Raw genomic sequence first — 26,213 nt, forward strand, 5'->3', positions numbered from 1 at the left:
CGGTGGGGCGGGGCGGGGCTTCTGCGGACCGTGTCCGCTGCGGGTCCGTTGGGCGGCGGCGGGTGACGGGAGGCTGTCCCCGAGCGTCGCGCGGGGCCCGTTCTTCTGAGCAGCTGCGTCCTGAAGCGGGGGACGGGCCCCCGCCTCGGCAAGCCCGCTGCGGGCTGCGTCCCGCTCACCCCAGCAGCGTGTTAGCTCGGGAGCCTAACGGCGGCAGAGCGCCTGCTTCTCCGCCATTCATTTCAGCTGAATGTTTTAAGGGAGACAGGGAGACAAACACCGTGGCTTCATGTCCGCTCCTCCTTCCCCCCCAGCTAATCCCCGATCTGGCGAGTAGATGAGGCATGTTCTGCCATGGTAAGGAGATAAGTTCCCGACATCTGTCGCTAGATTTATAAACACAATTATTTTTAGTGATGAAAGCAGAACATGAGCTTTCCTCAAGGGATAAGTACAAGCTGAGGAAACATTTAATATACTGAATTTAAGAAGAATTATCCTCGGCAGAAGGGAACGTGAAGCACTGACGTTGTTAGGGGGTCTTTTGTAGTCGTGGACCAACCCATGCATGAATAAAATAAATAAATAAAAACCAGTTTTATAGATGCCAAACAGAACAGGGAGATATGAGAGTTTCCATGTGAATAACAAGAATTCAGATAATAATAATGAAGCCTTAATAACTGTATCTTTCACTGTTAACCATTTACCTAAATGGGAGCTTTCTGTAAACACAGCATGATTTAAGCTCAAGTGATGTAACCTGAGTATAATACAGAAATCAACTGCTCAGTATGTTTTTTCGTTTCATCAGGCTGCAATAATTCAAGGATGACAAAAATTGTGTTGATTCCTCCCCTCCTCCTCACAATTACTTGGCTGAAGGTAGTTTTTAAGTTTGAAATTTCCACTTTTTAACACTTCAGCTAGAAAGCTTTGACCTCAGTGTTCACATCATGCGACCATTGGGTTCTATTTGCAAAGCCGGTGCACTTTAAAATCTTTGTTGTTCTTCGTGCTCTGTTTTCTGCAGTTTCTGAAATCTTGGACATTTAGCCAGTGTTTAGGTCACCTCCCTCTAGGATTTAGTTTCATTTGCCTCATCTTTAGCTTGAGGTACTTCATACATATTCCACAGTTTGAGAAACTGATTGCAACAAAGGAGCAATCCAGATGCAGTCAGTTCTGATTAAAATACTAAAATTTGTTCATTTACACAAAGAGATGTTAGGTTCTGTTAAATGGAGAGGTGGGGAAAAGGGGGACTAGGGAAGAAAAGCTGGTAATACTGATTCAACAGAACAGCCAAAATAACAGCCAACAGCCATTTTGGATATTTCATGACGGGGCAAAATTTGCATTCTAGCTATGATTAGCCTTCTCTTGAGACCATGAAAATATTGTGAGTCCTAGCATGACCCTGTACACGTATTGATTTGGGGGTCTTCAAGAAATCCTCATGCAACTTCTGCAGCCCTTTGAGGCTGTATTATTCCTTAACACATGTTCCAGAACCCTTCTGTTGGAAGAGTGGCTGAGTCATAGTTAAGGTGTCATTAATACTGTGGTCTGCAGCCATCCAATACTTCCTAGTGCACAGAGGAACCAAGAATAGGATGTTAGTTTTGCCTCCCCTGATTATACCCTGTCTTCCACACCTGCATTCAATCACACCCTGAAATCACACAGTTTTTAAGATAATTAGTTGCAGAAAAGGTGTCACTGGTGGTTGACAAAATGGACATGCAGTCACTTCTCCCTCTCTTATTCCCTTCATCTTTTCTTGACCAGTAGTCATACCCCTTACCTTCATGTTGTGTGAAAGTCAAGTTCCATTGCTGAAGCTAACCAAGTCTTTGAATTTATTTTAATAGCAATTTGGGTCACACCTAAAAAGTATAAAGGACATTTTTTGGCCATTAATGTTACAGTTCAGATCAGGAGTGCACCTCTGAAACTAAGCTCTAGATTGTTCTGATTTACTTCTTTTTGATTTGCACTGTAGAGTGGTCTTGGAAAGAGTAAATCTGATTTGTGTAGGATGGGACACTGAGATGCACTGAGTGTGCCTCAGCCTCTTCCACTGCCAATGGGCATTCTGTTCATGGGACCAGATCAGAGCTAGTCTAAAATAATCTCCTCACGGAAGACACATAGTGTGGTTGCCAGGTCCTTGGTGCCAAATGTGCACTCAATGCTGCATGTTAATGGCCATGGCCTTTGTCCTTTTGGTCTCCCTTTAGGAGCTATCTTGTTTGAGATGACAAATGTCATTTTATTTTGAATTTTTGTCCCATGGCCCAAACTACATATCATAATGCAATAAAAAAGATATTATAGTATACCTCTCATCCTCTTTTTGTGAAATGTCCCCTAGGACCTTGCCTAAACCAAGTGGAAAAAATGAACTTTAAAAAAACCCCAACTTTGATGCACAATGCAATTGCTAACCAACCACAACCTATACCCAGGCTGTCGTTAGCAACAATTGCCTGCCCTGCCCTGCCCCCCCACCCAACTCCCCGAGTGTATATACCAAGCATGATGTCATATGGTATAGAATATTTATTTGGGCAGTTTGGGTCAGCTGTCCTGCCTGGTTGTGTCTTTTTCTGGGTTCTATGCACCAGCAGCCTCCTCACAGAAAACTCCTTGACTTAGTATAAACATTTCTTGGCAACAACTAAAGCATTAATATGTTATCAACATTCTTCTCATACTACATCCAACACACAGCACATACCACTGCTAGAAGTAAATTAAATCTATCCTAGCTGAAACTGGGAAAATTGCTTATTGCTGTCTGGTGTTCGAATGCTACAGTGGGCACCTAAAACCATATAGACAGTGTAGTAGCCATTCGCAATGTGGCCCTACGGATGTATGTAGTGACTGTCCTTTGTTATGTATTAGCGTATGTTCCAGTACAGCTCTGCACATAAAATACTTGCAGAGAAAAATTACAAAGTGTAATTAATTGTTCGCTAGTAGTATTTGCATTATGTACCATAATACAACTAAGAAATCAACTGATACTGACAAGAATTTAACTTATCTTAAAAAGCTAAAGATACAGTGGACATGTCAGACAAGACATCTAAATCTTTGGGGAAAAGCATTGATGTGCAATTTCCCAGGGAACAAAAAGTACTTCTTCCCTTTACTTTAGCACACATTTTATAGCACACAAATATATCCAAAGTAGGCATAATTGAACACTGTAATTTTATCTTAGATTTCTGTTCGCATGAATGAATGAACCACATTCTTTGGAAAAACCACCTTATCATGCATAAAACATCTATTCTTCCTTCAAGATCTCAATAAATCTTCCAGGGCAAGACTTCATTTTTCTAAGAGACAAAATAGAAATCGAACAAAACCACTTAGTGGTTTTGGAGGGCACCCTTCTATTTCAGCCCAGAATCGATTAGCGTGGCATCTGCTGGGTCTGTGGGCGTGTGGGCCTCTGTGTTGTCAAGTATTTCTGAACTGAAATCAGTATAAGGAGGTAGGATTTCTTGGTATTACAGGTAATTTCTTCTATGCTGGTGGCACAACTGTACTAGAATTTATTAGACATCGTTTTATTACCAATGCATAAGGATGCATGAAGTCTATTTGTGATTTAATGGAGTTTCTAAGTAGGAGGACTTAAGGAATGAAACCATCCAACTCAAATCCACCATGGATTCTGGGGAGAATCAGCCCCCCAACAAAAGGAGAGAGCTAAAAGCTTTCGCCCGCCTCCAGTTTGTACCAGTTGTGAGAAATCACAAGTAACAATGAGTGAAGAATATGGCAAACTATTGCTTGGCTAATTATCTACATACTCATACTTCCCAAGTTTGTAACTCTGTGTGCTTTTGTGTGTGCTTGTGTAAGGTTTTTAGGGACGTACTACATTTGAGGTATATCACTGGCCTGCCCAAGTGCATACTTGGTACATAGCTCCTGCTTTACACGACTGAGAGCAATGGCTGCCTCGAGAGGGTGGTGCATGCATTTGTGGGTTGAATCTCCCTCTGAGTGTGCCTGTTTCTCTCCAAAAAGTAGCAGGAGAATCTGATGAGATAAAGCTTATTTGAGTGCCTGCCATTTTGGCAGTACAGATCCAAGTCTGAGGGGACAGCCTACTGAATTGGGATTCAGGTACTCTGTGCTGGCTTTTGCTAAAATAGAGATAATTTTCTTCATAGTAGCTCGTATGGGGCTATGTTTTGGATTTGTGCTGAAAGCAGTGTTGATAATACAGGGATATTTTCATTATTGCTGCATAGTGTTTACATAGAGTCAAGGCCTTTTCTGCTTCTCACCCTACCAGGGAGTAGGATGGGGGTGCACAAGAAGTTGGGAGGGTACAGAGCTGGGACAGCTGAGCCAAACTGACCAAAGGGGTATTCCGTACCATATGATGTCACACTCAGCAATAAAAGGTATGGGAAGAAGAAGGAAGGGAGGACATTCTGCGTGATGGTGTTTGCCTTCTGAAGTAACCGTTAGGCGTGTTGGAGCCCTGCTGCCCTGGAGATGGCTGAACACCTGCCTGCCCATGGGAAGTAATGAATTAATCCCTTGCTTTTCTTGCATGCACAGCTTTTGCTTTACCTATTAAACAGTCTTTATCTCAACCCACAAGTTTTCTCACTTTTACCCTTCTGATTTTCTCACCTATCCTACCAGCGGGGAGAGAGCGAGTGGCTGCATGGTGTGTAGCTTCTGGCTGAGGTTATACCACAACATACTCCCACAATGTTACTGATCTGCCCTCATCTTGGCCAGTCCACTCTCCACCCATTTCCCATACCAACTTTAATCTGCCTTTTCTACTCAGAGGTTAAGCTCTACAAGGTAGGAATAGTCTTTCTTTCTCTGTGCTTTTGCAGCATATACAACACAGGGAATATTTTTGTGATGTGCACAGGTAAACATCAACTATTCTCCAAATGAAGGAATTGAGTCCAGATTCTCAACACTACAAAAACCACAAAGGTTGTGTGGGCAGTTGCTCCTGCTACTCTTGCTCAATACAAGGACATCTTAATCTGTCAGCTAACAGAGGAGCTTCCCATCATCTGTGACTGCCTACAAACCTGTCACACCTGTCACTCTACACTTGCAAACAGATACATACTCCCTAAAAACAAGATAGTGGGATTACTGTAATAAATTGTTGGGTAATGAGATACTTGCATTTGCTTATCTCTACTAGCTGTCCAAATGACATTTTTCTCAGTACACCATCTGAGCTAGACACGGTGCTTAGCACTCATAGCTTTCTTACCATTTTGAAAAGATAATCTATCCCTGAATGTTTTGTGCCTATAGAGAAAGTGCAGTGAAGTGACTTGAATAACAATGAAATGAAGAGTAACAATGAGTTTGCAGTCATTCATCTTGTCATTCAAAAGAGCTGGGAGAAAACACATCATTCTAGTAGGTGACTAGGAATCTGGAAATCTGAGGTTTGAGGGTTACAGCACAGTTGGTTTATGAGATGTTAGAATAGACAAAACATTATTAGAAACATAGTTAAGGAATTACCAAATGTTTAAAAATATACAGGCACTAAAATGTGTAATACAATGTTTCATGTATCTATTTTTAACAAGTCTTCGTAGTTTAATTAGTTTAGGTTTTGAAACGTAAGATACAAAAAGCAGTATCAAATTGCTTAACCAGTATAGAATAATGTAAAATGTGTAGTTTATATAGAGTGCCTGTCTGCATGGCACTGATGCAACATCTTTAACTGACATTTGTTGGGATGGAGCTCCTATTGGTACTATCTTTCCTGAAAAATGTGTCCTTCCCACATAGTATTTTACTGAAATCAGTATTTGCTATGGAGTGCTGTTTCTTTTTTTCAGTCTGCATGTTATATAACCCTTGTCCTAATATATATTCAATCAGAACACTTAAGCCTAACAATCATCCCCAAAACAATATTGGTTTAAAATAGCTCAAAGTAGACCTAAAGTCATTTCACTCTTCTGTCATGAAAACAACACACACAAAAAAATGTAAAAATATTTTTTCTAATCTTAGATTTGTCTATATAATTAATTCTCTTATCTTCTCCTTTTTTATATATTTTCTGCTTTCTATAGCCTTCATTTTCTATTGCTCCCATTTTTTATACTTTATATAGTTTCATACTTCATGGGTTTTATGTGTCTCTTTACAGCCTTTCCTCCTGTGTTTCTCTGGTCTCTCTCCCCATTTCTTTCTTTCTTTGAAAGTTTATTTCTTGCTTCTGATAGGGATGTGCTACAGCGGAGTCAGGTAAACTGCAGTTTGGTTTCTAGTTCTGTGGCTGTGGCCAGGAGCCACTTCCTCTCCCCATCTCTCTGGCAAAACAAGATCATAAAGCTGGCCTCCTATGTTCTTAGCTTTGAGACATATCAGTGGAAAGGTCCTTTAAGCACAATTATTCTCTTTCTCTATTTCACCTCTTCTCTATCTCAGTTACCTCCTCAATGCTTATCATGATTTTCAACTCCCCAGCTAACTATTAGCTCCCATTCTTTCCCCCTCTTCTAACAGTAACATTTTCAATGTGGACCTCCAGCATATTATGGTTATTACTAATTCTGCAGAATACATGCCAGCTGCATTCACTTTCTTGAAGGAGAACTGTTGTGGCTCTTAAGTGATGGGTTCCATTGATTTCAGCTGACTGATGTCAGTAAAGAACACAAATGATAGTGCAACACCTGATTTTAGTTATAAAAATGATCAGAATGGGCTTAGAAAGATGACAGATGTGGGATAAACAACAAATGTTTGGTTATGAACACCAGCCACAGTGTCCTATGAAAGGAAAAATGTGTGCTTATGAAGCCAGCTCTCCCATGTTCACTCATGAAGTTATTTAAATCACAGTCACGTGCCTTTAGTAACTTTGGGAAAACACTTAGACAAGAACAACTTGGAGGTTATAACGCTGATGTCAAGTAGAAATGTTAGCCGTATCTTGACTATGCTCCAAAGAAAATATATGCCTTGTCAGTATCAATATATTTCTACATTCATGGCCATTTGCTACGAACCTATTTTCTTTATGTCTATCTATACAGGCTTTGGCTTTGAAGGATCTTCTTCACTTTCAGTGAAGGAGTATGAAATAGTCAAAACCTGACAGTGTTAAGTGCCCCAGACTACAGTGCCAGAAGTGTTACTCAAAGTCATGAGGTAAAACTGGTTCAGTCTATATGGCTGTTGAGAAATAAAATGCAGACACCAACATTCTGATATTCTCGGGAACAAAATGTTTACTGTGGAGATGATGTAGAGAGTGAAAGAAAGGTGACAAAACATACTGTAGTAATTACGGGTTGTAAAGCCATAAACTATAGATCATAACAGACTAAGCTATGGTTCATAAAAGCTAAGCAGCACTTGGTTTAGCCTACCTTAGATGAAAGAGCACCTGGCATAGATAAAGGAATTGTTGGAATGCTCACCATTTTTGATAAACACTGATTCACATTCTAGTTACATGCCCATTTTATAGCTCTGTCACTGCTGATCACTCTCATATCCCTTGAGGCTTTCTGAAAGAACACAATATTACCTCTGATCTTCTGAGTCAGTATCAATTCAGACAATCACAGCGACACCTTTTACACATCCTGCAGTTCTAACTGGAACCACCATTTTTTTACTGACCATCTCAGGCTCCAATTCTTTATTTAGACTTACCGTGGGCTGTTATGTAGCTGCTGTTTTCTCTGATCAGCAGTTCAGCTGAGGGCTTCTGGAAAGATGCGTTTCCAAGAAAGTGCAGGAAGCAGGTCAGTGAAGATATTGCTGGTGATTTATTTTGAATTTTATTCTTTAGATTAAAAAAAAAATCAAAACTGGATGTAAGATTAATAGAAAAAAAAAGCAAGCCCCAGCCCCCCGAAAGAAACCTAAAACAAACAAAAAAATACACCAATGTTGCACTGAATATGGAATTCCTGGAATCTTTCCCAGAGCGCTATCATTAAAATATGCAAAATTGTCCCTTGTTCTGTATTACCTCTAGAGTGTCTTCACTGAAACAAATAGTTTACTTGAATTCATGCAAGAATATGAATAGAAAATATGTTGATCCTTTCTCAGAAAAACAAAGTACCATTCAATGAAATGGAAAAATCATCAGAAATGAAAGAACTATGAAATGACAAAATTTTATTTTCATATGAATCACCGTGTTTCCATGGCATGCATTGTGAAGCATAACATGAAGCATATTATGGAATCAGGAATTTAGAAAGATGCAGAAAACCATGACAAAAATAAACACAGTAGTAATAATAATGAATTTCTCAAAAAGTCCCTAAAGAAGTACACAAGTTTTAACCCTTTAAAAGGGAATAAGATAACCTCCCATTGTCTGAGAGTAAGAAAATATTTCCCCTGATTACAACTTATTTTCTAACTGTGCTCATGAAAGTTTATTTCAACAGCAATTTTTTGCTGAATCCACAGAGAGTAACCTAGAGCAGGTGGGCATGCAGGATTCATGCAGTAATTCCTGTTATCTTTTATACTGATGAAGATGCTTGGCCAGTTGCCTTTTTTTTTTTTTTTTCCATGAACAGACCCAGTTAAACATTTGTGTATCTAATATGCCTGAGATGCTATAATTAGAATACTTTTAATTATTCAACACTCTTAACTCTTGAGTGTGGTAATTTGATAGGACAATTCTGAATACTGGAACAAGACCTTGACTGGCGGAGCTTTCTGACAATGCTTGAGCTGCTGTTTCTCATGTATGATCTTAGCTAATATTACAATGTTATGTAGATATGAAGGCTACTACTTGTCTTAGAATATTTGTCTTGTTATGAACATCTGGCACTATCCCCATCCAGGAAAAATGATGCAAATTCATCTACCTAAATACATATATTTAAGCACAATGGAAGAGGTTATTTTGTGTTTAAAATCAAAGTGGATTTTAGGCTGGACCGTGACTACTTAAACTTCAAGTCCTCTGTTTATTTGCAGAACAGTTATTGTGTGGACAAGATAAGCAGTGGCATGTTTTTCTCCCTTATTTTGGAAGTGTTCTGCTCAAGAGGCTCAGCAAATAATTTACTTTTCTGCTTATTCAGGACATTATCAAACCACTCGAGTCAGTATCAAAATCACAGAGACTCCAAAGAGTTCTGGATCAGGGCAAACTTTTATGAAAATTGCCACAAAAATATTAAACACTACCAAGTTGTGGTATGTCATGTGTACACGCCTATTCATATGATCTGGACTGAGGCAACCTACTTACTTTACATAGGACATAGTACATGTTCTTGCCTAGCAGAAAACAATTCAATACATTGTTCAAGCAAACCTAAGATAGAAAGCCTCTCTAGAAATGCTGAAAACATATTTTTAAATGGACACACAAAATCACAGATAGAGCTCATTACTATACCTATAGTCACTCTAATGTCAGTTTTAAAAATAAATTAATATTTAATAGCATGAGCCAAGCTAATAATTTTAGGGAAGTGCCATCTACAGCAACTGGGAATTACATCACAAATTTACTTGATCACTTTTCACCTCCTTTGTAAAAGCTTAAATCCAAACATATTTAACTCTCTCAGCTGCATTAACTTTCCCTAAGTAATATGCTTGACACCTGTCTGTTTGGAGACAAATACTGTTTTTTTGGCACATACCTTATACTTCTCCATGGATTCCTAGGTCAATATACAGTTTTGTCTGTAATCTTAGTAAGGCCACCAGACTATTTACTTTCTACTCAGGTACCTACATATAAGTTCAAGATCATCTGCTTTACATGTTATGAGACTATTTCAGGCACTGCAGCATGGCCAATGACAGCTGAAAACAGGAAGTATGCTGTAAAAACATCTTGAAACACCGCCACATAGGAATTATGTGAGACACGCTCTTTTTGCTGTAGACCTGGTGTTCCCTGGTGACCAAGTTTCAACCTAGTGCCTACACAAAGGTCCAGGATTAAACCTCAAACCTCACATTGTTGTTGTGCACTGATTTCTCTGTACAAGGAGACCAGCAACATGAGGTGGCCACAAAAGGATGCACAAATACAGTAAAATAATTATACAAATATAGGTAGCTATAGTGCATTTTTTTGTTGGTGGTGGTTTTAGTTGGGTTTTTTGTTTGTTTTTCCCCACCCCTAACCTAGACCCTGCTTCCCTGTTTTTGCTAAGTGATTGTTGCTGTCAATTGTATCTCCACCTACCTCTCTCTTCTGGTTAAATTCAGTCTTTTCCTGAGAGTGCTATACCTTCTGAAAAGATGGGGACAGACATTATGCCTTCTCCTTAGGATGTAGATGTGGAAGACTATGACTGACAGGATGCCTCACCTTTTCTAAAAATTAGCAGACTTGAGAGGTGACATTGTTGTGCTTAACAAGCTTCTCAAGTTCAAACCCCTGGGGACCAGTTTTATAAGGGAGAAAGCCTTCTGCCTTGTAGAGCACCTGTGGGTGCTGTGGTGCAGGTGCTACAAATAGGAGCCCTGGTTTCTTGTGGTGTGGAGGGGAGAGATGGAGGAAGAGGATGGTGAGCATCAAGGTATGGGTGAGTGGGAACATTACTGAGGGTATGTTTCCCAGCAGAGGTGCTTGCAAGAGCTGATTGAGCTCCTGTGGTTGAGGTGGTCTGCTTTACAGGGACTGTGGTTTCTGCTCTCTCATCCTTGCTAGCAGGAGGTAGATACTGCTAGCTTCCACTCACCATCCATCCCTGCTTGGTGTATGCAAGGGGTCTAGAGGTGCTTCTCCTAGTCTGTCTCCCTCCCCCTGTGCAGTGCTGCTAGCTCAAAGGGGACAATTCTCTGTGGTGTTGTGCTCTCTAGATCAAGGAGGTACTTTGCAATGTTTTTTTTCTGGTGCTGAGGGGCAGAGCAGAGTGGGTGGCATGTTGCAGGGATTCAGTTTCCTCTTGCTGATCAGTCTGGAGTCTTCCTGCTGATCTCAGGCTGATGTATTAGGAAGTTCATTTCAGGTTTATTCCTGATGGCATTAGTGGTTATGGGTGCACCATGTCTCAACAAAAAATTTTGAGACTCTGGATCCTGTTTTCTGCTGAAAATGTTCCTTTTCTTGGTGCTATTCTCCTTCCTTGCCATCCCAATGAGAGACAAAAAAAAAAAAAGCCACAACTCTGCATTGAGATCATTCCTCTGCAAAGCCATAGAATAGTTTGTATTGGAAGGGAATTTGGAAGGTCATGTAGCCCACCCCCCCCTGCAATGAGCAGGGACATCTTCAACTAGATCAGGCTGCTCAGAGCCCTGTCCAGCCTGGCCTGGAATGTATCCAGGGATGGGGCATCTACCACTTCACTGGGAAACTTGTTCCAGGGTTGCACTGCCCTCATCATAAAAAATTATCTCTAATTTTTTATCTCTAATCAAAATCAGCTCTAATGAGCTCTAGGTGGGTGTAGAAATCTGGATGCCTGAAGCCCATGGCAAAACCTTGGTACTTAAGAATACCTGTATGATATTGTGCATAGGTAAAGCCTATTGTTTAAGAAGCTGAAGACCAGGCTGCATCTCTGTATTTAATAGTGAGAATACTTGCCTGTACAAAATTTCCACCTGCCCTTTTTCTACTTTTATACAAAATTCAACTAAAACTATTCTTTTTCCTGCCTCCTCTTTTGAAGCATAACACCTGTGACCGTAGCAGGTTTTTATGTTTTTCCTTCTCCAGCTCTTCTCACTGCCAATGTAAATACATGCTGCTATATCTAGAACATTTTGACATGTTTTTCAGGTGCTGCAAAAGCTACTTCTACAAATGCCTTAATGGAACAGTTACGTTTAAAATACCAACAAAAACCATGGACTGAAACTCAGAAACTTGTCCATTTTTGTATGGTAAGAATCTCAGATTAGGCGAGAGGGGGATATGTGGTGTAAGAGCAGGTTGCCAAGATGGATCAAAAACTGCTTGACCTTTTAAAAAAAACCCAAAGAACTCCAGAAAACGGGTGCCTGTTATGGCCCAGTTCCTGTTTTTTTTTCTTACAACTGTAGATAAAAAAAGTTTCCTGCATTATTTTAACACTGAAGAGGTTATTTCTGCATTGTTTTAACTCTTCAGAAATTAGTGCTGATTGTCTAATACTTCAGATTACTTTCTATTAATTATCATTAGCACATTCATAGTATGCATAGTATTCTTGCCCATAGGACTGAGAGAAGACTGTTTTTCAGAAACTGGCCTGCAACCTGCTATCTAGTCTCTCTCCTGCTGCGATGTACCTTAAGTCATTCTGTGCTTCCTGGCATTCTAGTAGCTAATTATATTTAAGAATCATCTTTGTAAAAAGCAGATTAGCACAACTGCTCTGATCTTAGTATAAAAAGTCCCATTTGTTTCTATGCTTTTTATTAATGCTTAACTACAGCCTTACTCTGAAAACAAAGTCCTGATTTTGAACATAGTGAAAACTTTTCAGCAGTGAATATTCTTTGTGGAGTATAAGAAGTTTTCAGACAAGAGCCAGAAGAGAAGGAGTCTGCTTGCTACTTAAGTTACTATCTTCAGCTGGAACTTGCACCCTGAGCCTAACCAAGTACACCTGTGGTGCTTACAATCTCTCCTTTTCACTCAGGCAGACTCCTCCTAAAATAAAAATCTAAGTATTTTCCTAGTTGATCTCTAGTATCATGGTGAAATTAGCTGACAGAGATTGTGTTTAGCTCAAAATAAAAGGGAACGGAAAACTGCTCCCTGCTCAAGAGGCTTCTGATAAATAATTATGCAAAGGGTCTTCACAAACCCATTCAGTGCTGCAACTTTAGAGGTGGCCTAGGATTGTAGCTATGTTTGACAAAAAGAAATAAGTAGTGTTTTGTTGTACTGGACATCAGTGTTTGGTGTCTCACATGCAGTGATATTCCTCTTTGGCTAGTAATTTAAGGAGTCTGTCTCTTTTTTTTATAATTGTGCTAGGATAAGCCACTTCAACAGCCTGCTAGTAATGCTCCAGATAGTCCATTGCTCTCTTGCATGGAGAAGATACAGAGGACATTAAATGGTAATGAGCTGTCAGGTAACTCAAAGTGTATTTTTTTTAATCTATGGAAACTACTCATCCTTTTCCATTGGTGATGTTCTGCACAAAAATGTCCAATGTACAGAGGTGCATATGACACAGAGACTTGTGATTCATCTTTGGGCTAAGCCTTCAGGCTATAGCTATTCGCAAAGTCTGAGAATAAGCTCTACCCAGCACAGCACTCGTTAATCATAGGGTAATAGTTGTCATTAAAAATAAGAAGTCATGCAAAAGATACTATTTTCTCATTACTTAAATCATAACCTTTATATCAGGATAATAGTGGTTCTACTTCTTGATCATTGCAGCCTGATTAAATAACACTTTTGTTTTTTGCAGCTAAATCTTTGTTTTCTGTGATGAACAGATTGGAATATTTATCCAAACAAAAAGGGTAAGTTTGTTTATGAATAAATGCAAATGAGCAAGCATGGCCCCAAGTCCAGTGAGGAATACCATCTGGATGGCTTGTCAACAACATTTTTTTTTCAGCTTGGTGTTCTAATGGAGTATTACTCGGCACAGGCGTAACTGGCTATTTTGGTTAGCCCTGTGTGCAAGAGGTTGTGGGGTGAAGAGGGGACATGCATGCCTAGGTCCCAAAGCTACAGACTGAAGTAAATAGTTTTAAGCAAACCAACATGATAATGCAAAGAGCAGAACACAAATACAATGACTGGTTGGATAGCTTTCAGAAGCTAAACCAAGGAAGAGTTATTTTTGAAGCATCCCTGGTGTCTCTTCCCACGACCAAGTAAACTACACTTATTTCCTTTCTTCATGTGACAGAATTTTTAGATAAACAAACTTTTTTTTTCTTTTTCTTTCTCCTCAGGCTTAATGCTCATGTTAGCCCCAGTGGGACTGCCTGCTACATAACATCAAACATGTTTTATATAGAAGTTCAGCTGGAGAAGGATGGAAATGTGATTGATGTAAAGTTGGCTCATTTTGGAGAAGCTCCTGTGGTAAAGTTAATTGTCTCTCACCTCCTTGTAGTCTCCTACCTGGCCTCCAGCTGCCATGCCTTTGGCTTCCTTTTGGTCTTGTCGCATGCCTGCCAGCCTGGGCATGACACTATCTACCTCTTTAGGCATCTGAATCTCTTACCTAAACTTCTAACTCGGTTACAGATAATAAGTATCATAGAGCTAAATATTAAGGTAAAACTCAGATGACATGCCCACTTCCAAGAATTTTGTAGCACCTTACATAAATATTTATATTCTCATACTTTGACGTTATCAATGTACAGTAAATAACAAAGTCTTAAAATATTTTCCTACCAAGGTGTAGTGCAAACTATATTCCAAATGGGTGTCTTAAAGCTGTTACCAGAGATTAAGTTTTTCCTTCTGCCTTCTTTAGGAGTATGTGCATTCCTACTACTGGGTGCATTTTTCTTGAAAAATTTCTTATTGAAATATTGGCAAAACATCACTGCAGTTCACATACCGTTCTCTGCAGTTGTTTAGTGCTACAGAGAATCCTTCAGATCAAAGATATAACAAGCTGTTGGGGGGGGGGGGGGGGGGGTGGGGAGCATAAACTCTGATTTTTATCAGTAAGTATCCAAATTGTTACATTAATTTGGAGTTATTTTAGTCCCTTTTTTCAGTTAGAGTCAGCGGAGGAATTTCGAGTTGTTCTGTTTAACTAGCAAAGTGCTGGACAATATTATTAGGATGGAACTGCATATCCAGAGAATTCCAGCACAGGGACTACCAATAAAAGAAAAACTGGCAAAGATGTATTTTTTTTTTTTCTGGAAATAATTTATCAACAAACTATTTCTGTTAATTTTATCCTCTTCCACAGAGCCTTTGTTCTTCTAATTATTATATTAATGTTATATTTTAACTATTGTAATATTAGTCTGTTTGGTTTTTTTTAAGCTAACTATTCAGCTAATGAGAAGTAATAGAGAACAATCTTATTGTTACCAATGAAATGCTTTTAAGAGATGTTTCACAAAAGGTGGTTTAAGAAACATGAAAACTCCTATTTCTTATTCCTGTAGGTTTGTGATGACTTGGTGCAGCATCTAAGGTAAAGAATCATGTGCAGAGTCTTGTTGAATAGAAAAGAATTCCTGAGTCTTGCGTTTCTCTGAATGTTGTGGAGAAGTCAAGGCTAGAATGGTTTCAGTATAAGAACTGAAAGGGGAAAAAAAAGTTGGGTGTAAAAAAGCAAGAATCAGGAAACAATAATATAAATCCAGGAAACAACAGAAGAACTGACACCTTTTTGGGTTTTATTTCCTGTGGGAAGTTGGTTCCAGTGCTCCATGTTGGAGATTGATGACTGTTAACTGTTATTATCTGCTTCCTATTTGTAAATTCAAGGCTAAAACTGTAGCAAATATAATTTGGAAAAGATATTCCAGGCGTTACTTGTTTTTTCAAGTCATTCTGTTAAAAACAGCTAAATTGCTTGTGTTTCAATGGAGCGGGGGGAAAGAGTAACCCCCAATACATTGGCTCTAGCTGCCAGTTGAACACTGCCTTTGAATACTGGTAGTTGTGTTGATTGCCAGAATTATAGAGCTACTTGGATCCATAATTTTGGAAATGGACTGATGATGATGATTCAAAACTGGCAGATTTACAGGTCAAAACAAGGTATTACTTTTCCCCGTCTCTTTCCATCAAATACTAAATAGTCTTTGTATTATCCTTATGCAAATATTCTAACTACATGTCCTTCAGGCTTCTAACACAGCAATGAAAGCAAGGTGATATCACATGGCCTGTTTTTATTTGCAAATGCAAAGGAGATGTCACTTTCATTTTTTCATGTAGCACTAGGGCACTATATTTTTTTTTTTATTATCATATTTTGTTCTGTCTGAATAGTTGCTGTTCCAGGTCAGGCCACCACCTTAAAAGTCCATTTAGAAGTTCTCCAGCCTATATTATCAAGGTTCCAGGTTTTACTAAAAATGAGCATGTTTAAGAAATTGGATTATTAGTTAATTACTTTGGCTGAACAGGTGAAAGTGAAGGTAAAGAGAGAAAGAATAACTGACCTTGCATATTTCACCTCTTTTCTATGTGGCCCTGTAATGCATCAGTTTTTCCAGCCCTCTCCTTCCTCAGAAATGAAGTTATATTAGCTTTATGGATGTAAACAGCTATGTTTTAAAGCTTTAACTTGCATTTTTCTAGGTTTTTGACTGCCAGTGATGTTAACTGCCAGCAGTTTGGCTCTGAGCGATGACATATAGTTACTATTGGCACTATGGGTACTACTTGTCTGCCTTCCTGTTTTCGTTAGGGTTTGGCACACAGTGCAAGTATCCCTTCTGCACCTCTTGGTGTGATATTTTATTCGGTCATAAGGCAGTTTGGTATATGTGTAATGTTTCCTGCAGGTCTCAAAGTAACTATATAATTATGGTGAACCAGCCAGCTAATGCATAGGCTGGTGCTGCATCTGTGCCTGCCCCTGCATGCCTGCTGCCCTGCCTTTTCCCTGCTTCCCCACCACTCCAGCTGGAAAGAGTCATGGTAGAGCTGAGTGACTTGTTAAGGTTTCTTTTTGGAAAGGATTTGTCCCAACATGAATGTCAGGCAGGCTCATTTGTTCTCTCTGCTGATCCCCATTGCAGCCACATCTGTATGGAAAGGGAAGGTGTGTCTTCTTGGGCACATCTCTGTGTGACTGCAGCACTAGAGTGTTTAGTAAGGCTTGTAAAATCCACTTTAAATCCACTTAAGCAGGTGAGTAAATACCTGGTGGGTTAGACTTAGCAGAGCTCCAGGCTATCACAGCTAGTTAGAATATGCAGGAATTCTGGGGTTTGAGAAGTCCAAACCATTCCTTCACAATTTATGGAAGCCACTTATCTCCTGTCCTTTTTTTGATCAATGTATCTATCAATTGTATATAAGATCCATCTCCCTCACAGGGTGCAGTGAAGTGCAATATTAACATAATCCTTGATGTTCTGATGGAAAGAACAATGTACAAATGCATTGTATTAGGGAAGTGTTACTACATGGCTGGCTTTGTTGGAACATCAGGAAAAGTGCTTTGCAGCTCATAAGCTGTCAATTTTGTGTATCATGCACATCTATTGCTTTCAGGAGTGCATATTTAACCAGTGCCAGCTATAATTACATTGGTTTTTGCATCAGCGCCAAAGGCTCACATTTCCTGGTATCTTCTAAGAAAATTTAAAAGCAGTACTGTTGCTTTCCAGATCTGATAAGAAGGGAGCCTATGTCTCTCTGAAACGGTGCTTTTTCTAGCAAGCTAGCTATAAAAGACTTATCCATCTCATTTAGTTGTGTGATAGCAATTGTTTCTTTTTGGCAGGATGAAGAACTATGATGCCTTTGGAAAGATTCTAGAAGACCTGTCAAATCTGTATCAAATTCCAGGAAACAGGTTGCAACTAGTTTTTACCTGAAAAAAAAAAAAAAAAAAAAAAAAAAAAAAAATTGAAAATCTATAGCCTAGCTTTTGTTTACTTATTAAAAAAAGTATGTCTTCTCTCTCTTCCAGCAAAATGCAAGCTAAGGCATACTTCGCTTTGCGGGCCCTTGAAAGAGACCTTTATGCAATGTCTCTTGTAGACAGGTAACTTGAAGTCTACCTCTTTCTACCTTTCCCTCCTCCCCCACCCCTTCATTTCACTAAAAAACAAGTTAACTGATCTAATTATAGAGCAGGATGTGGAAGGCTAATGAGTGTTTTCTCACTGGAAAGCTTGAAGCCTTTTTGCAGTTTGCCAACCCCAGGCATGCCAAACAAGACTATCTACTGAACTCCTGTGCTTTATCTAAGAGACTTGCTGGGAAACTGGTTGGTTGCAGAGCTTGGAGGGGGGTTGGTGTGTGTGTGACCAGCCACTAAGAGCAAACGGTGCATCTGAAAGTCAGCAGTCATGTTTAGACCTCCCTGTGGCAGAAGTAAAAATACACCTTTTGGGGTCCTGCTGTTTGGCTGTCTTGTTTTGTGATCAGATTTTAGATCAGGAGTAGTGGATGCCAGCTTTCCTCCTATCCTTTTTTCATTTCTCCTTTCAAAAAGTAGGATTACAGGTGGATGGCAACCAGATTTTCATAAACTCTCTGGTAACTGTACAATGATCTTCCTTCTTTTCAGAAGATCAGAGTTGAGGGCAGTGCTTTCCTTCGGGATTTTTGAAGCATCTTTTCTGTTATCTTGCCTGTTAAGTACTTACGGCAAGCATGGCCTTCTGTAACTTGAAATACATTCTTGGATTATGTTTGTACAGTGTTTCCTTATGAAGCATGTTAACTCCATGAACAAATATCCTTGCTGATCCCTGATATCTCAGTAAATATTATTTGTGAGTTAAACAGATTATTCGTCCCATCTATGATATAATTTAATGCACTGCAGAGTTTTAGTACACAGCTGTATGTATTCATCTGTATGATCAAATATGAGGTTAGAGATTGGTTCTGTTTGAGTGAGTTTATCCAGGTTATTTCCTCACTCTTTGCTCAAGCTGCCACTCCAATATTTTTGTCCCACTTCATTTCTGGTAAACAGCACATCAAATTGCAACATGAAACAGCTCAGATCCAGGGTTGAAACTGGAAGCCCAAGTCCTGGGAGTAATACATGAATGGAATTATGGGGTTTTGGAAGCTGTCATAACAAATGGTAGACAAAATCTACTTCCAATAAAGCATCCTCTCCCTTTGATTAAGGGTGCAAATTAGCCTTTAAATTAGACTGGCTAGCACTGCATCTCAGGAAACACTAATCAAGATGTGTTTTGAACTAGAACACAGGATGTAAACAGAGTTACTGAAGTACTTCATGGAAAAGTAGGACACCTGGTGCCAAGAACTGGAGGTGATTTTTTTTGTTTGTTTGTTTCCTTTCTCCATGGATTCAAAGAATTGTAATAAGCTCTACTGAGTAGATGTTTGTTTCCAGTGAAGATCCTCTATTATACATAAAACATGCTGTAGGGACTTACTGTGTCTCTATTCTCAGATGGTGTACGGACATACAGAAGAAGAAAATACAGAGAGCCCAGGTTGTTTATCAGCTACTGCAACATTGACTTTGCAGCAGCCTAAAAGCAAAGCCAGCAGTATTCTGAGGTTATGTGGGAAACCACAGTTTGGGAGTAACCCTGAGACAACAGCAGTAGTAGCTGAGATAATACTCACGTTGCCTAAAAGGCAAATACAGTCGGTTGATAAGCTTTTTGGCTCATCTATGCTGTCAGAAGTAAGCTCTAACCATTAATGTGTTATAGTTCTTAAAAGTACTTCTAATATGTGCTGCTACTATCCTGTTGCACAGTTTGTGTGTCCTTTAGGCAAGCACTACAGCTTTTCCTTCTATTTCAGACTAGTCATAGAAAGCAAGCAGTTCAGCTAGTATTTTTAAGGCTGAAGAGCAGGTTATTGTGCAAGAGATTGAAACTCAATCTTTTCAAAGATGTCTGACTTTATACACTGAGGATTTAGCTGTTAAATGCTAAGGAAATGCTGTGATTTGAACATATACCGCAATTAGAGATGTACTTTTATGAAGAATCCCCTTCTGCCTATGTACACTGCTTTTGTTTTTTTCCTTTTTGTGTCAAGATGTCTACATGCCTCTTTTATATATGTATATTTTTTTTATTCCTCAGGAACTCTTACGAACATCGAATTTTACATTTCTCCCTATCAAGTTTTGGAAGCAGAACTAAACCCCGGTAAAACTAGAAAAGCAGAAATAACTAACGTGATAACTTTTTCAGCAGTATCTGTTTCATTGAGCAAAGTTCATTAATGAAACTCGGAAATAAGACTTAAAATTCTGCTTTAGAAGAATAATTTCTGTGATGCACTGTAGCACAATTATAATCTACATTAGGAAACTACTTTCTTATTTCTTGGCTGTTGACCCAAATTGAAGTGAGAGTGGTATTAAACAAAATAACTGCCTAGCCAGCATGAAAATTATGGGGTGTTGCTTGATCTGTTTCATGGCATGTCCCAAAAGCAGCTATTGCTGATATTGCCATTGGTCAACTTTGGCCTTCTGGTTGTGGCCTGTGCAGGCTTCTCCTTCCTGCCCAAGCCACTGTACCTGCCAGTTGGACCTGACCTTTACAAGACCTCACCATTGCGTGTTTTGTATGCATAGGATTAATCTACACTGACATGGGAGAAATAACGCAGTACTTTTCTCCTTCAGGTTCCCGGGTATGTGGAACAAAAACGGTTGTAACTGTTGAAGGCACGGATACACTCCACAAACTTCCTCTTTCTCCACTGCTTGTAGATTCTCAAGCTGGAGAGGACGGGTGAGGCTGTGGACACTTCTCAACACAGAAATGGATTTACAAGTCATTTGCACTACCCTCAGCATAATTTACATTTAGCCATAACACCATAAATAAAACAGGAAACAATTTTATTGATGGCATTCTGCTCCATAGATACACTCTCTATAACTGGTGGCTTTTAGAGTTTTCCCAAAGGGGCTTTAAAGTTATTGTGTTCATATTTAACAGTGTCAATTGGATTGAACTATGGATTTATTAGTAGATTTAAGCCAGAAGGATCCACTGGAACAGTATTAATTAACTTCCTAGTAATCAACAAGTAATTCTTGCATAGTTTAAGAATAAATAAAGCATATCTTGAGCAATATTGCAACTTTACTATGCAAAACAGTTTGTCATCCCACCAGGGATGCTGACACCTCATCTCTCTCTACTTCAGTGCTAGGCTGGAAGGAAAGTTTGAAATCACACTCCAAAATAATCCCTACAGAACAATTTATAGCAAACATCCTTGTGTATTCTTAGTTTCTGGTGCCTCACTTCTCCTTTCTGCCAGTCTTCACATTAGCTTTTTTTAAAAATGGTAAAAGCTATAGTTGTGTTTTCAAAGCAAAACTCTTCTCAAGACAGAAAGTATGAAGCATAGCGAACTGCTAGGGACTTGATAGTGGCCTTGCACTGAGACTTCTTGTTATGGCAATTTCTGTAACAAGCTTTCTTTGACCTTTTTTTTTCCCCAGTAACCCTGCTTTTCTACCACTGACTGATGAAATCAGCATGGATTTGCCAGCATTTTTTGTGTTGAAGTTCTATCAGCCTATTCCTATGTCCTCATCCAGTATTGAAGAGATCCAGAGGCTCACAGGCATGTTGTCATTGCTTTTAAGGCCTAGTACTTCTGTGACTATGCATTGCTTATTTAGTTTTTATTTCCCTGTGTTAATGCTGTAAGAGGAAAAACTGGTTTCTGGGGCAGAATGCCTTCTGTTCTATCAGCCCAAGTGTAACATTTTAGCAGTGCAGAAGTTCAGAGAAAGATACAACAATTACAGGCAAAACTGTTAAATACTGTGCCTCAAATTCCCATTAGCAAAAAAGGGAATGACAATATGGAGATTAATGTTTTTGGTTTTTTGAAACATTGGTTTTGTTTTTAATATTAGCTTTCATGTATGGTCATAACCTAATGCTAATAAAACCAAAAAATCACCTGGTTTCAGGAATTCAGATTACTGGCTTGAAACTAGCTCCCCTATATGAGCTGATTGTTCAGTCTGCCCTTAAAGAAAAATGCAGTGAAGACTTGTCTACAGATAAATCCTGTTTCTTTGTGGTGAGTATAGTGTGCATTTGACACACACCCTGCCCTTGTGCAAGATGCATATTGAATTATATTTCTCCATAAGCAAGCAATGCAGACTTCCTAGATTCCCAACAGTATTTAAATGCTCTTTAGGAAATAGTTCAAGTCATTTATGAAACAATATTAGACTCTTTCAAGTAGGTGAACTTCTCATTCTGATGAATGAAACAGTGTGCATGGCTGCTGAAGTCATACTAATTTGTCTATCTGTAACCTAAGTATTTACTCTTCTAAAAAAAAATGCTCAGAACTTTATCATTAATGCCTTATAAAGAAAGAACTTACTGGCTGGTGTGACAAACAAGTCCCAAGATGTTACTTACCTAGATTTTTGAAGGTCTTTATCATGCTGCATGTCACACTGCGTATCATTCTGGTTTAATAAAAAAAGATTTCTTGGTTAGATAACACTGAGAATATTGATTCCTTTTTAAAGGACTGGCAGGAAGAAATGTGTAAAGTGCTCTAACAGTGATGTGTATTACTATCTAAAGCTGTGGTTGTTTAAATGTAGATGCCTTCCTTTCTAATAACTTTATTAAAAATAGTTAATTTAGACTGCATTCAATGTAGAGAAAACGTTTTAGAATAGAAAATGGTGGCTCTGGTGCCTTCTGCCAGACTTATGTACAGGGGAACTAGAAGACAAGCTTCAAAGATCTACTTTTTTGCTAAGAAACAGAAATTTTTCAATTCATGGCAGCAAAAGAAGAGGGCACTTCTTTCTCTTCTATGAGGAGTGCTAGCAGAGCCCATTGCCTACATAGTGCTTGGACTCTGAAGTGGTAGTACAGAAGGTAGTAGTAAGTTTACACCATGCTAAAATATGGTTTAGCAAAGCTCTCTTCTATAAAACCCATAAAATGTGATGAATTTTTCATTTCCATTAGATACACACAAAAGGCTCTGTAACTCTTCAGCAATTGCCTAAAATACTAGTACTTGCTGGGAGATTGTTTTGGTTCTGAGTTTAAAGATTTTATCTCTAGAAATGAATTACTAAATTGAATTCAAACCTTGAAAGGAATCTAGGGGAAACCCTTTTGATCCACAAACCTGGGAGGAAAAGCCCTTTATTCTGTTCTGCTTTTCTTAATGTAGACCCTGCTAATTAACTGCCCTATTCTTAAGGTGACAGTTCCCATTTGGCATCCTAAAGTAGATAACACAATATTGCACTTCTAATTTTGTCATGGAATCACTGTCAACATGGACAGGTGGCAATTTTTTTTACTATCTCCTCTTCCAATGAATCAATGGGAGATTTTATAGCCAAACATGCTTCTCCAAAGAAAGCAGTACTGATGGAGGGAGGAACAATAGATGATGCTCCAAAGAGATTTCAGGCAAAACTGCTATCCTATTTGTACAACTGTCAAGCAGCACTACTGTGATATTATTCTAAGAGTAGATCTTGGTTGTTAATATTTCTGTAGTCTATAGGACTCTTAGGAGAAGATGGAAGAATTGGTAGCACTTGAACTCCCAACCAGTTGCCTCAGGTATATTTGCCTAATTTGGATGCATTTTGGAGGGAGAATGTATCTTATTTAGTTTCCCTTAAGGATTATATTTCTACTGAAATGCAGAGACATGATGAACATGCTAGAAGTGTGTCTTCCAAAATTATTTTTGTTGTCAGATTTTGCAGTTGCCTGATAACAAAAAAAGCTTTACTTTCTTGTTTTCAGTGCTTGAAATATCACCATATTTGTTGTTCAGTCTCTTCCAGATTGCCCAAAGCACTGTTACTTCATAAACAAGGGCTCAGAAAAATCAGATTTATCAGGAGCCCTGGTCAGTAAAATCCCATTTAGCCACCCGAAGTGTGTGCCTGGTGTAATAGAGATTCTTCGACATCAAGTGGCATATAACACTCTTATTAGCAGCTGTGTCTCTGACAAGCATATAAATGAAGGTAAATTGTGTGGCTGGGAGCAATGGCAGAGTACTAGAGAGAAACTAGCTTCTAAGCTGGGTGTTAACAGATTTACTGCTCACTTGCCAAAGCTGTCATTACTTGTGGAGTATTTTAAATGATAAAAGAAAAATCCTTAATTATAGTATTACACTCTGTTTAATATATTTATTTTTAATCTCCTAGGCCTGACACTTGTATAAGCATAAACTAAGTTGCCCAAGTAATGAGTACTTAGATTCTACTGTATCAGTATCTTTAAAATTCTGGCATGGGATGAGCCGAAGAATCCAGGTTCAATGGGTTGATACCACTAAACAGTAACTTTATTTCCAGATGACTCAGAACTGCTTTACTTTGAAGTGGTACCACACAAGAACACCAGCTTTTGTGTCTTTTTCCTTCATCCTGTGAAAGAGAATTTAGCCTGTGGTATGTGTGGAATTATGGATACTGTCGTCTTTATTGGGCTGACAAGGGACTTGGATATGTCTAGGCTCTTCCGCTACACTTCTTGATTACAAATACATTCTAAGGGCTGCTCTCAATGGTGTGCGACCCACAAAAAACACAAAGTAGTACTTGTGTATAAACTGCTTACTAAAAAGTATTCTGTATTCAGCATAAAACAGGAAGTAAATTAAAATATTCAAGTTGTATTCTGTTTTTGCCCACAGTTAAATTATAAATTGAAACTTCTAGTATTGCTGAATTAAGTATATTAGGAAAAAGCAAGTCTTATGCAAAAGCATTGCTGCAAACCCCTTCCCACTGACTTCAGTCTTACCTCTTTTCAAGTATCAGAATGAAAGAATGGTTTTCAACGTTTATAAAAACATGTATTTTGAAATACTTATATTTGGTTCTTTCTTAGTGCTAATTGATGTCATAACCTCCAGAGAAGTCCAATGTCACCTTCATTTAAATCCTCAAGATCCAACGCTAAATTCTAGTGATGACTTCATAGCAAGAGCTGTGAAGCGGTAAGTAGTTTTATTTCCTAACAGTTGTAATGAACCTCAGATGTTCATTTAATGGAAAAAAAGTGTGTATTTACAATGCCATAAGGTCAGTAGCCGCAAAACTTCACTCTAGTAATAAGATAGAGTAGTGACAATAAGTTACTTTAGTGTCTTAGCACTTTCAAAAATTTTAAACATTAGAAGTCATACAGTTTCTTTCTAGTAGAAAGCATGTGGGGCAAGGAAAGACTTTTGAATGAAGGCAGCTTTACCTTTTATAAAAATGTTTTCTTTTGTAAACATGCTTTTCTGAAGCCTCCAGCTGATGACACTCACATGACTGGTTTAACTAGGAATAGCATGGAAAGGACTTTTTCCACATCTACCTAATATCAATCAGAGCTTCTCTCTTCATCAAGTGAGGGGTGTATAGCATGGTTACAATGCTGTCTCTGTTTTGTTTTCTGAAACACAGTCCAAGAGAGACAAGTCGCTCTGATACATGAACATAGGCTAGAGAAAGGACTCAGAGCACTAGTTAACTTGGCATAAGGTAGTATACAACTACTATGTGTTTGACAGCAAGATCAATGCAGGCTGGATTTTGAACCTGTTTAATTATCCTGCCCTGTCTTAAGTCACAGGATGCTAGACACCATCCCTGGCACCACATAACTCTATAGTCAAAAACCTCTGTTGGATAGTGTTTTAGAAAAGATATGCTCCTCTCTCATGCAAAATATGAAAGTTACAATTATAAAACTGAGCAAGAATGAATATATTTCAATAATGCTAGTTTAGGTTTTTCTTTAAAAGCACCCTTACGACTTTTTTACCAAACCCTCCCATTCTTTCTATCAAGCTTCTCTGCATCACTAAACTCAAAGATCCAGAACTGATTTCATTGTTTCAACATTTGTTTTTGGTATAGCACATTGTAGTTACACTGTTAACACCTATCAGGTTATAGAGGGCAAAAAGATGCAAGAAGATAGTGCTGGTTTTCACCATTCTGGTGTCATCCATCATTCCTTTTCATCATTCAGGTGTCATCCAGAGTTAAAAAAAAAAAAAGTATATTAAAGAATGGATGAAGTCTATAGTAGTAACTAATGTTTTATTTCTTCCTTCAGCTGCATGTCAGTCCCAGTTGTCATGAGAGCTATTTTCAGGAATGCTGCCAAGGTGAAAGCTGATAGTGAAACACAAGACATGGAAGCAGACGCAGAACAAAAACCTGAACCACCACATGAGCAAATTACGGATTCTAGTAGTCTTGAAGAAAGTCTTTCTGGGGCTGGTCAGCAAGATTTAGTAGTGACAGATAAGCCAAGTATTACAGACAGCCCAAACCAAAATGGCTCCACAGCCAAACTGGAAACTCCGGGTAATAACACGGAAAAAGGTAACTCCGCAGTAAGCACGGAAACTCTGTGTGGAGTGGAAGAAAGTAATTCCACAGCTAGTACAGCAGCTGTTATGATAGATAAGTAAAACACACAATGTATTGTTTGATAATCAAAGAATAAAGGAATATTTTCCCTGGCATAGCTTGCTTTTGTGGAAGTAGTTGGAGAGAACTTGGCAAGCTCACTGTCTACTTAGTCATTTGTGAATGGAGTTTCCTCTT

At 38.8% G+C, this 26,213-nt stretch overlaps 1 protein-coding gene across 3 annotated transcripts; it reads left to right on the forward strand.

Moving 5' to 3' along the window:
• LOC110360609 (mediator of RNA polymerase II transcription subunit 1) lies at positions 1 to 26,131 on the forward strand. Of its 3 annotated transcripts, none has more exons than XM_021291168.2 (17): positions 1 to 357; positions 11,780 to 11,883; positions 12,965 to 13,064; positions 13,410 to 13,464; positions 13,906 to 14,038; positions 15,091 to 15,119; positions 17,391 to 17,462; positions 17,580 to 17,654; positions 18,835 to 18,905; positions 19,699 to 19,764; positions 20,250 to 20,358; positions 21,081 to 21,205; positions 21,561 to 21,673; positions 23,426 to 23,621; positions 23,958 to 24,053; positions 24,496 to 24,604; positions 25,717 to 26,131. In XM_021291168.2, exons 1-17 carry the CDS (start codon positions 345 to 347, stop codon positions 26,075 to 26,077), a joined length of 1,827 nt encoding a protein of 608 aa, XP_021146843.2. In that variant the 5' UTR covers positions 1 to 344; the 3' UTR covers positions 26,078 to 26,131. The 3 variants fall into 3 exon arrangements, with proteins under 3 accessions (XP_021146843.2, XP_021146839.2, XP_021146842.2); XM_021291164.2 differs by lacking the exon at positions 1 to 357 and adding an exon at positions 10,329 to 10,571; XM_021291167.2 differs by lacking the exon at positions 1 to 357 and adding an exon at positions 10,330 to 10,571 and having other exon boundaries at positions 12,965 to 13,049.
• The last annotated feature ends 82 nt before the right edge of the window (positions 26,132 to 26,213 follow it).

Source organism: Columba livia, chromosome 2, assembly GCF_036013475.1.
Source record: "Columba livia isolate bColLiv1 breed racing homer chromosome 2, bColLiv1.pat.W.v2, whole genome shotgun sequence".
Classification (NCBI taxonomy): Eukaryota; Metazoa; Chordata; class Aves; order Columbiformes; family Columbidae; genus Columba; species Columba livia.

Excerpts from the sequence above, each read along its gene's own strand:
- LOC110360609 (XM_021291164.2), top strand. The coding sequence starts at position 10,544 with ATGGAGGAAGAGGATGGTGAGCATCAAG. Across the intron at positions 11,884-12,964 it reads AACTTGTCCATTTTTGTATG|GATAAGCCACTTCAACAGCC; the intron begins GTAAGAATCTCA and ends TAATTGTGCTAG. Across the intron at positions 24,605-25,716 it reads ATAGCAAGAGCTGTGAAGCG|CTGCATGTCAGTCCCAGTTG; the intron begins GTAAGTAGTTTT and ends TTCTTCCTTCAG.